Consider the following 13,015-nt stretch of genomic DNA (forward strand, 5'->3'; position numbering starts at 1 on the left):
TCTACCTTCAAACTACACCCCCAGCCCTATTTTTTAGTCTTTTTTTATTATTTATTATTATTAGTTTTTTGGGTTTTTTTTTTTTTTTTTTGCAGTACTGGGGATGAAACCCAAGGGCATTCTACCTCTAAGCTACACCCCCAGCCTTATTTTTTAGTCTTTATTTTGAAACCGGGTCTCACAGAATTGCAAGGGGCCTCACTAACTGAAGCTGTCCTTGAATCATAAACCACTAGTCTTTTTATTTTTTGAAACAGGGTCACACTGAGTTTCAAAGGGCCTCACTAAGTAGCTGAAGTGGTCCAGAAACTGTGATCCTCTGATATCCGCCTCTCGAATGCTGGGATTACAAACAGGGGCCACCACCATGCCCAGCTCAAAACAACCTATTCTTTTTTCTTTTTCTTTTTTTTTTTTTTTTTTTTTTTTTGGTGGTAGTGGGGGTGGAACCCAGGGACTTTTCTACCTCCAGGCTATACTCCCAGACAATTTTTTTTATTCTTAATTTGGAAACAGGGTCTCACTCAGTTGCTGAAGCTGGCTTTGAACCTGTGGGATCCTCCTGTCTCAGCCTCCCAAGCGCAGGGATTACAAGCGTGCACCACCACGTCCGGCTAAAACAATCTTTAATTATTGGATATTTTTATATATGTCTAATGCCAAATACTAAGTACTGTCAAGTTTTAAAGAACGAATCTAACAAGTCCAACCAACTATATGTAGAACACAGTATAAATTCCAAATTTTTTCCTAACATATGCCACGATATATTGATCAGCTCATGAATGGGGAGGAATGGTTTGTCAAAGTTAAGTTTTTTAATCTAATTTTTAACCTATTTTCCCTTCCATCTCTTCATTAATTAAACAAGTAAATAATAGTATTTCATCATAGGGTTGCTGAATGAATCAAATTTATTACAATATATATAAAAACCTTTAGCTGGGTTTGGTGGCATACACTTATAATCCCAGCTACTTCTGAGGTAAGGTAAAGGGACCAAAAGATTAAGGTTGGAGACATAGCTAAATGACAGAGTGCATCCCTAACATGCATGAAACCCTGGGTTCAATCTCTATAACTGGAAAAAAAAAAAAAAAAAAAGAATCCGTCAGAATAATACACAGCATGGGGGCAGTGCTATGTAAATATTCGCCTTCATTTTTTACTATTAAAATAATATTTGGACCAGGCATGGTGGCGCATGCTTGTAATTCCATTGTAATCCCAGCATTCAGGAGGCAGAGACCAGAGGATAGTGGTTCACAGACAGCCTCAGCTACTTAGGGAGGCCCTTGGCAACTTAGTGAGACCCTATTGAAAAACCTAAAAAGACTAAAAATTAGGGCTAGGGGTACCTTTGACATAGAAAGCCCCTGACTTTCATCTCCAATACCAAATAATAGTAATGATAATAATAATAATTGTAATACAACTCCCCCCCATAAAAGTGAGTTTACTAATTTTAAAAAGGTGATGACAAAAGGGGAAGACAAAAAGATTAAAAAGCATCCCAAGCCAGGTGCTGGTGCATGCTTGTTATCCCAGTACTTGGGAGGCTGAGACAGGAGGATCGCAGATTCACAGTCAGCCTCAGCAACTTGTGAGATTCTCTGCAACTTAGTGAGACGCTGCTTCAAAATAAAGAATAAAATAGGGCTGGAGGTGTAACGCAGAGACAGAATTAATGCCCCTAGGTTCAATTCCCATTACTGCCAAAAAAAAAAAAAAAATCCAAAATTACCAATATACACTAAAAACAATCTTGTTAACCATAAGAACCTAGCTTTAACTTTAATTTTTAAAAAATTAAGAAAGCACAAAATTTCAAACTACAGTCATCTGCACTACCTTGAAAAACAACATGGAAGAGATTTTAACAAGAATAAAGATTTTTTTTAATTAGAATAATTGAATGTTTAAGGTTCTTAGAATTAAGATTCCATACCTGCTGACGACTACTAAGATCCAGCTGCTTCCAGAACTGGAAATCTAAACAAAGGTCACGCCAATACTTGCAAACCAATGAGGCAGAAAGGCAACGTTCATCCAGGGACAAATTGGAAAATATCTGTGAATAAAAAAAGAACCATGTGTGCTAAACATTTCAAGGAATAAGAAAAAGCTTTGTTAGAAAAAAATCACTTTAAAACAGAAAAACATCTTGAATATAGCAGTCATTATTAAAAATATTAAGAGGCTGCTCTAAAGAGAAGTATGGTACAGTAGAACATGGACTTCTCTTGTGTGTGGTACTGGGGATTGAACCTAGGGGCATTCTACCTTAAAGCTATATCCCCAGCCCTATTTTATTTTTATTTGAAATATAGTCTTGGTAGGTAAATGAGAGTCCTATTACACTGTTCTCAAACCTGCAATCCCTCCTGTCTCTGCCTCCCAAGTAAAGGGATTATACAGCCTGTGTTACCAAGCCTGGCTGATAAGGCATTTTTTATTAGTTTATGACTTATCTTTTTAATCTTCAAAAAACTAATAAGCAAACAGACTCACAGACACAGGCTAGCGTCCCCCTATTCTCTTCCCTTCCCCTCCATTCTTAACACAAAAGACAACATAAATTGCTGGGCATGGTGGTGCACACCTATAATTCCAGTACTTGGGAGGCTGAGACAGAAAGATCACAGATTTGGGGACAGCCTCAGTAAGTATGTGAGATTCTCATCAGTCTACTGAGAACCCATTTCAAAATAAAAATAAAATAGGGCTGGGGGTATATCTTGGAGGCAGAATGCCCCCAATTTAATCCCCGGTACTACAAAAAAATAAATAAAAATCTAGAATTTTTTATCTAAAGAAAAGGAAAGAAGACTAAGAAAGGAACAAGAATGCAAATGAGATTACTCTGAAGTCTAGTTTTGACAATGGAACCACATGAACTTTTAATATGTGATTTAAGAAAAGAAGAAAAGCAAAATTAAGAAGTAATAACAGAAGTTCTTTACCTCTGTGGTATCTATTCTAAAAAGCTCATAACTTCAATCTTTTTTTTTTTGGGGGGGGGGGAGTACTGGGGATAGAACCCAGAATAATTATGCCTCTGAGCTACACCTCCATCTGATTCTTTTTTTTTTTTTTTTTTTTTTTTTTGAGGTACTGGGGATGGAACCCAGGGCATTTTACCTCCAAGCTACACCTCTACCCCTATTTTTTATTCTTTCTTTTCAAACAGGTCTCACTGACTTGTGGAGAGCCTCACTAAGTAGCTGAGACTGTCCTTGAACTTCGATCCTCCTATCTCAGCTTCCAGAATGCTGGGATTATAAACTGCACCACCATGCCCAGCTCTTAGATTCTTTATTTTGAAACAGGGTCTCAGTGAGTTACAAAGAGCCTCAATAAGTAGTAGCTGAGGCTGTTAGTGAATCGGGATCCTCCTGTCTCAGCCTCCCAAATGCTGGAATTACAAGCATGTGCCACCACTCCAGCCTTCATAACTTCAATCTAATACTGAGACAAACTTACACATCAAATATGGGACATTCTACAATGCCTGATCAGGATTCCTCAAAAAATTCAAGGTCTGAAAAATAAGGGAAGACTAAGAAACTATCATATCGAGAGGAAATTAAAGAGAAATAACAACTAATGCAATCCTGAATACGATCCTAAAACAAAAAAAGGACTCTAATTTAAAAAACTGAATAAATCCAAATAAATATTAAAGTTTAATAGTAATAAACCAGTGCTGGTTTCTTAATTTTGGCAAATGTACTACAGTAATGTAAGATTTTAAAAAAGAGGGAAATAAACTATGTCATATAAAGAAACTCTCTGTACTCTTTGTACCTTTTCTATAAATGTAAAATTATAATTATTCTATATCAAAACACTATGCTATACAACTTAAATATGTACAATAAATAAAATTATTATTTTTTTTGTGATACTGGGGATGGAACCCAGGAGTATTCTACCTCCAAGCTACACCCCCAGTCCTATTTTTTATTCTGTATATTGAAATAGGGTCTCAGAGTTGCAAAAGGCCTCATTAAGTAGTAGGAAAGGCTGTCCTGGAACCAGAATCTTCCTGTCTCAGCTTCCCAAATGCTAAGATTACAAGTGTGTGCCACCACACCCAGCTCTAAAATTATTCTAAAATAAAAAAACTAGCCAGGCATGGTGGTTACACAATCTCAATACTTTTGACAGGAGGATCACAGGTTCAAGGACAGCAGCAGCAATTACAGAAACTCATCAACCTAGAGAGATCCTGTATCAAAATAAAAATAAAGCCAGCCAGGCGTGGTGGCGCACGCTTGTAATCCCAGCATTTGGGAGGCTGAGACCTGGAGGATCGCGGTTCGCGGACAGCCTCAGCTACTTAGTGAGGCCTTCTGCAACTCAGTGAGACCTGGTTTCAAAATAAAGAATAAAAATAGGGCAGGGGGTGTAGCTCGGAGGTCAAATGCCCCTGGGTTTCATCCCCAGACCCGCAAAATAAATAAATAAATAAATAAATAAATAAATAAAGCCAGGCGTGGTGGTGCACACTTGTAATCCCAGTATTCAGGAAGCTGAGACAGGAGGATCAGCTACTTAGTGAGGCCCTTTGCAATTCAGTGAGACCCTGTTTCACCATAAAGAATAAAAAATAGGGCTGAGGGTGTAGCTCAGAGGTAGACTGTCCCAGGGTTCCATTCCTAGTACCACAAAAATAAATAAATAAATAAATAGAATAGAAAAGAATGGAATAGGACTGGGAGTATAGCTGAGAGGTAAAATGCCCCTGAGTTCAATCTCCAGTACCACACACACAAAAAAAAAAAATTAAAACAAAAAAATTTTTTTTGGTGGTACCGGGGGTAGAACCCAGAGGCTTTCTACCTCCGGGCTATACCAGACCTATTTTATATTTTATTTGTCTTTATTTTGTGTGTGTGTGGGGGGGGGTTGGAGGGATGGAACCCAGGGGCATTTGACCTCTGAGATACACCCCCTTCCCAATTTTTTATTCTTTATTTTGAAACCGGATCTCACTAAGTTGCAGAGGGCTTCACTAAGTAGCTGAGGTGGAGCCTGCGAACACCCTCCCCGCGAGCCGCCTCCTCCCTGAGCAGGTGACCTCGGGTCGAGGTGGGCGTTGGTGAAGCGGGATATAGTATTTAATGAAAAACCCATGCTTTGGAAGTAAAAATGGAAGACTTCTTTGATAACTTCTGATGGCCAGAATGTGAATGTATGGACTGGAGTGAGAGAAGAAATGCCGTGGCCTCTGTGGCCGCGGGCATACTGTTTTTTACAGGTTGGTGGATCATGATCGATGCAGCCGTGTTATATCCTAAGCCAGAACAGTTGAACCATGCTTTTCACACATGTGGTGTGTTTTCCACATTGGCTTTCTTCATGATAAACACCATGTCCAATGCTCAAGTGAGAGGCGACAGCTATGAAAGGGGCTGCTTAGGCAGGACAGGTGCTCGGGTTTGGCTCTTCATCGGCTTCTGTTGATGTTTGGCTTGCTTATTGTTTCCATATGGATTCTTTTTGGTGCATATGTTACTCAGAATACTGATGTTTATCCAGGACTAGCTGTGTTTTTTCAAAATGCTCTTATATTTTTTAGCACACTGATTTACAAGTTTGGAAGAACTGAAGAGCTCTGGTCCTGAGATCACTTCTTAAATCACATTTTCTTTTGTTCTATTCCATTTGTAGCTAAGTTTTTATCTCTGGATGTGATTTACACATTGCCAAATGGGGTAGGTTGTACATTAAATGTTTTGTTTCTTTAAAAAAAAAAAAAAAAACGCGATCCTCGGGTCTCAGCCTCCCGAATGCTGGGATTACACGCGTGAGCCACCATGCCCGGCTTTTATATTTTATTAGGAAACAGGGTCTCACTAAGTTGCTGAGAGCCTCACTAAGCTGCTGAGGCTGGCTTCGAACCTGCGATCCTCCTATCTCAGCCTCCCAAGTACTGTGATTACAAGTGTCCGCTACCATACCCGGCTAAACAAAAAATATTTTTAAAAATATTTTAAAGTTACTTCATAATATGAGTGTTAGGCTGTTTCCAAATAAATAAAAATCAGGCTGGGTATATAGCTTGAAGGTAGAATGCCTCTGGGTTCAATTCCCGGTATCAAAAAAAAATTGTTAAGGTCAGAGCTAAGACCAATATAGATTTTGGATAATCAAGAAATATATCAACCAATACAATGTTGGACACATAGAGATACTAGATGAAACCAACTATAAGAAAGTATCTTTGGACAAGCTGAGACAGTAGGATCGCAGTTCATGGACAGCTTCAGCTATTTAGTGAGGCCCTTTGCAACTCAGTAAGACCCTGTTTCAAAATAAAGAATAAAAAGTAGGGCTGAGGGTATAGCTTGGGGGTAGAATGCCCTGGGTTACACCCCAGTACCACAAAAAATAAATAAAAATAAAAATGAAACAGGGTCTCAATAAGTTGCAGAGGGCCTCAGTAAGTAGCTGAGTCTGGCTGCGAACCTATGCAATCCTCCTGACTCCTCCTAAGTACTGGGATTATAAGCATGTGTCACCACGCCCAGATATTACATTATTTTTAAAAACTAGTATCTATTTTTGATACTTTAGTTTTAATTGCTAAAATAATAAGAGTATGATATCTACACTATGTTTCCAGATTCTTTATTGGAAACAAAAAGCCAGGCATGGTAGTACTTTCCTATAATCCCAGTACAGGAGATCACAGGTTCAATGCCAGCAGCTTCAGCAACTAAGTGAGGCCCTCAACAACTTAGCAAGACCCTGTTTCAAAGGAGAAAAAAAAATAGTAAAAGATTAAAACAAAGGCCAGGCGTAGTGGCACACACTTTTAATAGTGAGACCCTATTTTCAAATAAAGTATAAAATAGATCTAGGAGGATAGCCCCAAGGTAGAAAAGCCCCTGGGTTCCACCCCTAGTACCACAAAAAAAAAAAAAAAAATTACAACAAAGAAGACAGAACATTAAGGACAATTAAAACTGGGTGATGGTTGGGAAGAAAAAACTATTTTTGCTTTGGTAGGTATATGAAAATTCCTATAATAATCAGTAAAAATTAAAGAGAACACAGACTGTAATACAGATTGCCTTGTCTTGGGCTTGAACCATGGTTTTACCATTTGTTATCTACATAACTTTGGGCAAATTATCTAACCTCTTATACCTCAATTTCCTTATCTTTAAATTGAGTTAATATAACATTTACCTAGTGGGGTTATTGTGAGGATTAAAGAGTATAAAAAGCTTCTGGAATATAGATTATTTCTATCATAACTATGACTTAAAATGGCCTATTTCTTTACAATCAAAAGTTGTAGACATGTAAGCTAGAATATCTATCATACTTAAATCTTCAACTTACTGGGCATGGTGGTGCATGCTTGTAATCCCTATATTTAGGAAGCCCATACAGGAGAATCGCAGGTTCATAGCCAGCCTCAGCTACTTAGTGAGGCCCTCTGAAACTTAGTGAAACTGTTTTAAAATAAAGAATAAAAACTAGGGCTAGGTATTTAGCTCAGAAGTAAAATGCCCCTGGGTTCAATCCCCAGTACCAAAACAATAAACAAATAAACTTGAACCTTTGGAAAACGATTGCCTCCCAGTCATGAACACTTTCATTCCCCCAAAGGATATTATAAAAAGTATAGCAAATACTTAAGAATCACCTAGCAAATGTGCCTCCAACATCAGCAAAGATGGCGTAAGCCTACCTACAATCTAATCTGCATATGCTCCTTACAACTAAAACCTCTGGACAACATATTTAAAGTCCTCAGGACTCTAAAAAGTCAATAATGAATAGACTGCAGAGGTGAGCAAAAATGTGAAGAATGACGACCAGTAACATCAATGAGTTTTCTGGGTTTGTTTTGTTTTGTTTTTTCCTTTTATCCCCTAGCTCAGAATTCAGGGTGGGCCCCTGTATAGAAATGTAGCAGCAGATATAACCAACAAAACATTCAGAGAAAAGGCCATCTTTTTTAACAGAGGACCAGGAAAATGTGCCTCTGCAAGACAGAATGTGAAGAGTCCTCATCTGTTTGCTAGCCTTTCTTTCCTTTTCCTCTTTTCTCCCTACTGCTCAGGTCTCAGATGCTGCCTCAGTAGCAGAGCTATGACAGCCATGCAGGAACCTTAAACCAGAAAAGTAAATTCTTATTTCTGGTTATAAAAAATCAGAAAAGAAAACTCTGTGGTCCAAAGAGTGTCCAAGGACTTACTACTTTTTTCTTACGACTTCATCATGGAAGCAGCCCCAGCCATGCAAATCGACATAACTGCCCAAGTGGCTATATGTAACAGAAATTCCATTTTTCTAGCCAAAAAAAACAAAATAAAGTGTTACTAGCACACAGCCCTACACGACTAATATTTGTATGGTTGTGTGCAAATAAACTTTATAAAAACTGGTAGCAAGATGGGCACGGTGGCGCACACTTGTAATCCCAGCATTTGGGAGGCTAAGACTGGAGGATCAAGGTTCGTGGACGACCTCCGCTCCTTAGTGAGGCCCTCCGCAACCCAGTGAGACCCTATTTAAAAAAAAAAAAAAAGAGTAAAAAATAGTGCAGGGGGTGTAGCTCAGAAGTCAAATGCCCCTGGGTTCCATCCCCAGACCGGCAAAAAACAAACAAACAACAAAAAAAAACTGGTAGCAGATTTTTGGCCTGCCTAGGGCTATAGTGTGACTTTTGCTTCATATAACATGCATCTGAAGCTATAAACTCTACCCTCTGTGTGTGGTGGGGTGGGGGTGGGGGTTTGCTGGGGGCTGAACTCAGGGGCATTCTATCTCCATTCTACACCCCCAGCCCTACTGTATTTTTTATTTTGTTAACAGGGTCTCACCAATTACTTAGAATGGCTCCAAACTTATGATCCTCCTGCCTCAGCCTCCGAAGTATTGGGATTACGTGTGTATACCACCATATCCAATTTATGAATTCCTTCTAGTAACTGCTTTAGTTGCATCTCATAAACACTGAAATGCTTTTCACTTTCATTCAGTTCAAAATATATGTGATACTTCCTTGATAAATGGGTTATTTCAAAGTGTAAGAGGCTATCAAAGAAAATGACAGAAGGAATTCCAAAACAGATAATACATTTACAAAAGCTGTCAAAATCAAGTGTATCAGCCAGGCGTGGTGGCACATGCTTGTAATCTCAGAATTGGGGAGGCTGAGACAGGAGGATCTCAGTTTGAGGACAGCCTGAGGTACTTAGTGAGGCACTTTGCAACTCAGTGAGACCCTGTTTCAAAATAAATTTTTTTAAAAGTAGGGCTGAAAATATAGCTCAGAGGTAGAATGCCCTTGGGTTCCATCCCTAGTACCAAAAGTAAAAAAAAAAAAAAAAAAAAAAAAAATCAGTGTATCAAACTTTAGAAGCTGCTGGGCATGATGGCACACTATAATCCCTGCACTGAAGTCCTCAGCATTTAGCAAGGCCTGCAACAATATAGCAAATAACTGTTTCAAAATAAAAAATGAAATAGGAGACTTCCAGGAATATGGGGACAGAGAAAAGTGGGGCTTACGAGCCCCACTAACAACCAATCTCTATTACTACAAAATCAACGCCTTTCATAGTCAGAAAACACCATTAACAGAGAAACAAAAAATGTAATTACAAGGAACAGAGAAAAAGAGGGCTGGAAAAACGAGACACAGAAAGAAACCAGATCGCAGTGCTGTGGCTGGAGCCGCAGCACGGAGCGGTGGGCACCATCTTTCCTTGCAGCACCAGGCCCCAGAGAGGAGGGGACTCATAACGGAGCTCAGAGCCAGAGAGGAGACATGCAGGCCTCACGCCCGAGGACATGGCAGCAGCGCCTTACTGCCAGCGGCAGCGGCGAGTTCACCAGACAGCACCAGACCAACGCACTCAACAGACCACCAGGCTCCAGAGAGGAGCGGAGAACAGCGAGCCGAGGTGAGCCGCTGTGAGACAGCCGGGCGGGATTCGGCAGATTTTTCGGCGCAGGGAGCATCTAAAACTCCCAGTGGCTGGGCTCGGCACACCCTGCAGGGACTCAGAGCAGAGCTCAAAACCAGAGAAGAAATACGCCAGCCTCAGGGCCGAGGGCATAGCATTGGCGCCATATTGCCTCCGGTGGCAACAGCAGCGAATTCACTGAGTCCACTACAGCTCCATCGGCGCATTCATCAACAGTAAGTAAAATTGCGGCCCCTAGAGGAGAAATCCCAGTACTGCACTCCCAGGGACTTGACCCAGTGGAGGAGTGGCGGTGGCAGAGATATCACACCATAGGAGAACACCCAACCTGGCACTCCCCATGGTCTAAAGCAGCCTCATGTAACTCCCTGGGTCTGAGACTCTGCGATACAACCCAGTAAAGGAGTAGTGGGAACTGAGATCCAGAGCACCTTAAGTGAAGTCTTAGTGACCCAAGGGAAGAACCCAGAGAAGGCACAAACTTCCAAAATCATGGAAAGAGGAAAAACAATGGAGCAATGAATGCCCACAACCCCACAACATCAGAACCCAATAACACAGAAATTCAGAGATTTCTAGAAGATCAAATCAGGAAAATAACTGTAGAAATAATAGAGCTGTTTTGAAAAGAATTCAGAGAGAGCCAAAAAGAGATAAAGGATGTAATTAATGAAGTAAAGGCCTCAATTCAAAATACAAACAACCGATTAGACCACATAGAGAATAGAATCTTGCTCTTAGAAGATGAGCACTCCAAAAATGAACGCATAGTTTCTAATTTATAAAAAAAATCCAACAGCTGGAATCTGACATTGAAGAAATATGGGCCCATTTTAAGAGAGCTAACCTAAGAATAATTGGAATAGAGGAGAGAAAAGAAGGTGAAACCAAAGGGATCAACAATCTCTTCAAGGAAGTAATAGTAGAAAATTTTCCAAACATAGAGCAAGAGGTCGATACACAGGTCCAGGAAACTTATAGAACTCCTGTTAGACAGGATCAGAGAAGAGGATCCCCACGCCACATAATTGTCAAAATGACCAATGTGGAAGCCAAGCAGAGAATCTTAAAGGCAACCAAAACAAAGGGCCAAGTGAAGTTCAGAGGCAAACCAATTAGAATCACTCCAGACTTCCCAAACCAAGTCATGAGAGCCAGAAGGGCTTGGAGTAACATATTCCAAACTCTGAAAGAAAACAACTTCCAGCCAAAAATTTCCTACCCAGCAAAACTTTCTGTCAAATTAGATGGAGAAATAAGAAGCTTCCACGACAAACAGAAACTGAAGAAATTTATGTCTTCAAAACCAGCGGTAGAGAAAATACTCAAAGAGATTAACTACAAAGAAGAAATAGGTAACACACACCAGAACCAGAGAAACAAGATTTTCCATCCAACAGACAACTAAGATTGGTTATCTGTGGAGATTCATTTTTTATGTTAGTCTTTTACATATCTGTAAATTGTATTGTTTGCTTTTGTTGTTGCTAATTTTTAGGATTTCTAGTTGGAATATTAATATACCTTCAGATATAGCATTTGGAAATATTTTATCCCATTCTATCAGTAACTTTTAACTCTGTTTACATTATCTTTGGATATACAATATTTTTTCTAATTTTGGGGGAGTTTGTTTACCTTCCTGTTGCCTGTGCCATTGAAATCATATCCAAGAAATCACTACCAATTTCAATTTTGTGAGGTTTAATGACCCAGATTTTCTTCTAAAAGTTTATAGTCTTAAGATTTATATTTAGATCTTTTATCTATTTTGAGTTAATATTTGTATATGATGTTAAGTAAGGGTCAATTTTATTCTTTTTCATGTAATTATTATTTTTCAACAATATTCAGTTAAAAGATAATTATTTCCTCCACCAAATGTTCGTGGAAACCTTGTCAAAAATAACTTGACAATATATGGAAGAATTTTTCTCTAGGCTTTTATTTAACTCCAATGGTTTATATATCTGCCTTTAGAACAGTACTACACTGTTTCAATTATTGTAGCTTTACATGGTTTGAAATCAGAAAATATACATCTTCTAGCTTTGTTCTTTTTCGAGATCATTTTGGGTATCTAGAGTCCATATTCCATATTAGGATAGATTTTTTTCTGAAAAATAAAGAAATAAATGTATGATGGTTTCACCTAAAAAAAATATTCTCTGGTAAGAAAGAAAGCAAAAAGAAATGTTGAAATGTTATCTTTAAGTCATCAAAAGCTTGGTATCAGACAAATGAAACTGTTCTGCGAGATTATCATTGTTAATTTTGGATAAATTGCTATAATACTAGATGTCAACCACTAAGCCAAGCATGGGAAGGAGGGATGGGGAGGGAACAGGGTGGGAATCAGGTAGGGGCTAATTGGGCGATGTGTGCATGTATGTCTACAAAAGTTTTTTGTTGTTTTTTTTTTTTTTATCCCATTATGATGTATAAATACAGTGCACCAATAAAAAAAAAAATTAGAAAAAAATGCAATAGGGGTAGGAGTGTAATTCAGAGGTAGAACACCCCTGGGTTTAATTCCCGGTACCAAAATATCAAAAATTTAAAAATAAACTTTAGAGGCTAATAAAAGGTTTACAGCAACAGGGAAAATATTTAAGAAAAAATGCAGGTGAGTTTCAGAACTTAAGGAAATTTCTGTAGAATCACTATGGAATCACTAAGCTAACCAGAGACTTCAAAAGCTACATACATTAGAAGGAACACAAACAGCAACAACCACAAGCAGTAACAACAGACCCAAGAGAGAGAATCTGATTTCCAGAATTGCCACATTATTATTTGCACTGTCCTGTTTAACATATATGTAATATAAAATATATTATATAGCACAAACTATATATGTAATAAAGTATTATTTATACATGTGTGTGCATGCAGGAGCCAAAAAAAAAGCATGTCCTACCCACAGAAATAAAGAAATTAACAGAAACTGCCCATGAGAAAGCCCAGATATTGGGCTTTTAAGACAAATTCAATAAATCAACAATTTATAGATAGGCTCCAAGAGCTAAAGGAAGCCATGCACAAAGAACTATAGGAGG

General features: G+C 38.7%; 1 protein-coding gene and 1 pseudogene across 2 annotated transcripts in view; one reads left to right on the forward strand and one right to left on the reverse strand.

Annotated features, from left to right (window-relative positions):
• Positions 1–13,015, reverse strand: part of FBXL17 (F-box and leucine rich repeat protein 17) — a gene marked incomplete at both ends in the record, with an annotated part of 527,314 nt that overhangs the window by 501,801 nt on the left and 12,498 nt on the right. Inside the window, one exon of the mRNA XM_080692979.1 lies at positions 1,949–2,071. Within this exon, the coding sequence (XP_080549105.1) occupies positions 1,949–2,071 (123 nt within the window). The remainder of the gene's footprint in view (positions 1–1,948; positions 2,072–13,015) is intronic.
• On the forward strand, positions 5,155–5,630 carry LOC308264090 (transmembrane protein 50B-like; annotated as a pseudogene). The gene has a single exon. The product of its transcript is annotated as a transmembrane protein 50B-like (transcript).

This window comes from Muscardinus avellanarius, assembly GCF_963383645.1.
Source record: "Muscardinus avellanarius genome assembly, chromosome: 1".
Classification (NCBI taxonomy): Eukaryota; Metazoa; Chordata; class Mammalia; order Rodentia; family Gliridae; genus Muscardinus; species Muscardinus avellanarius.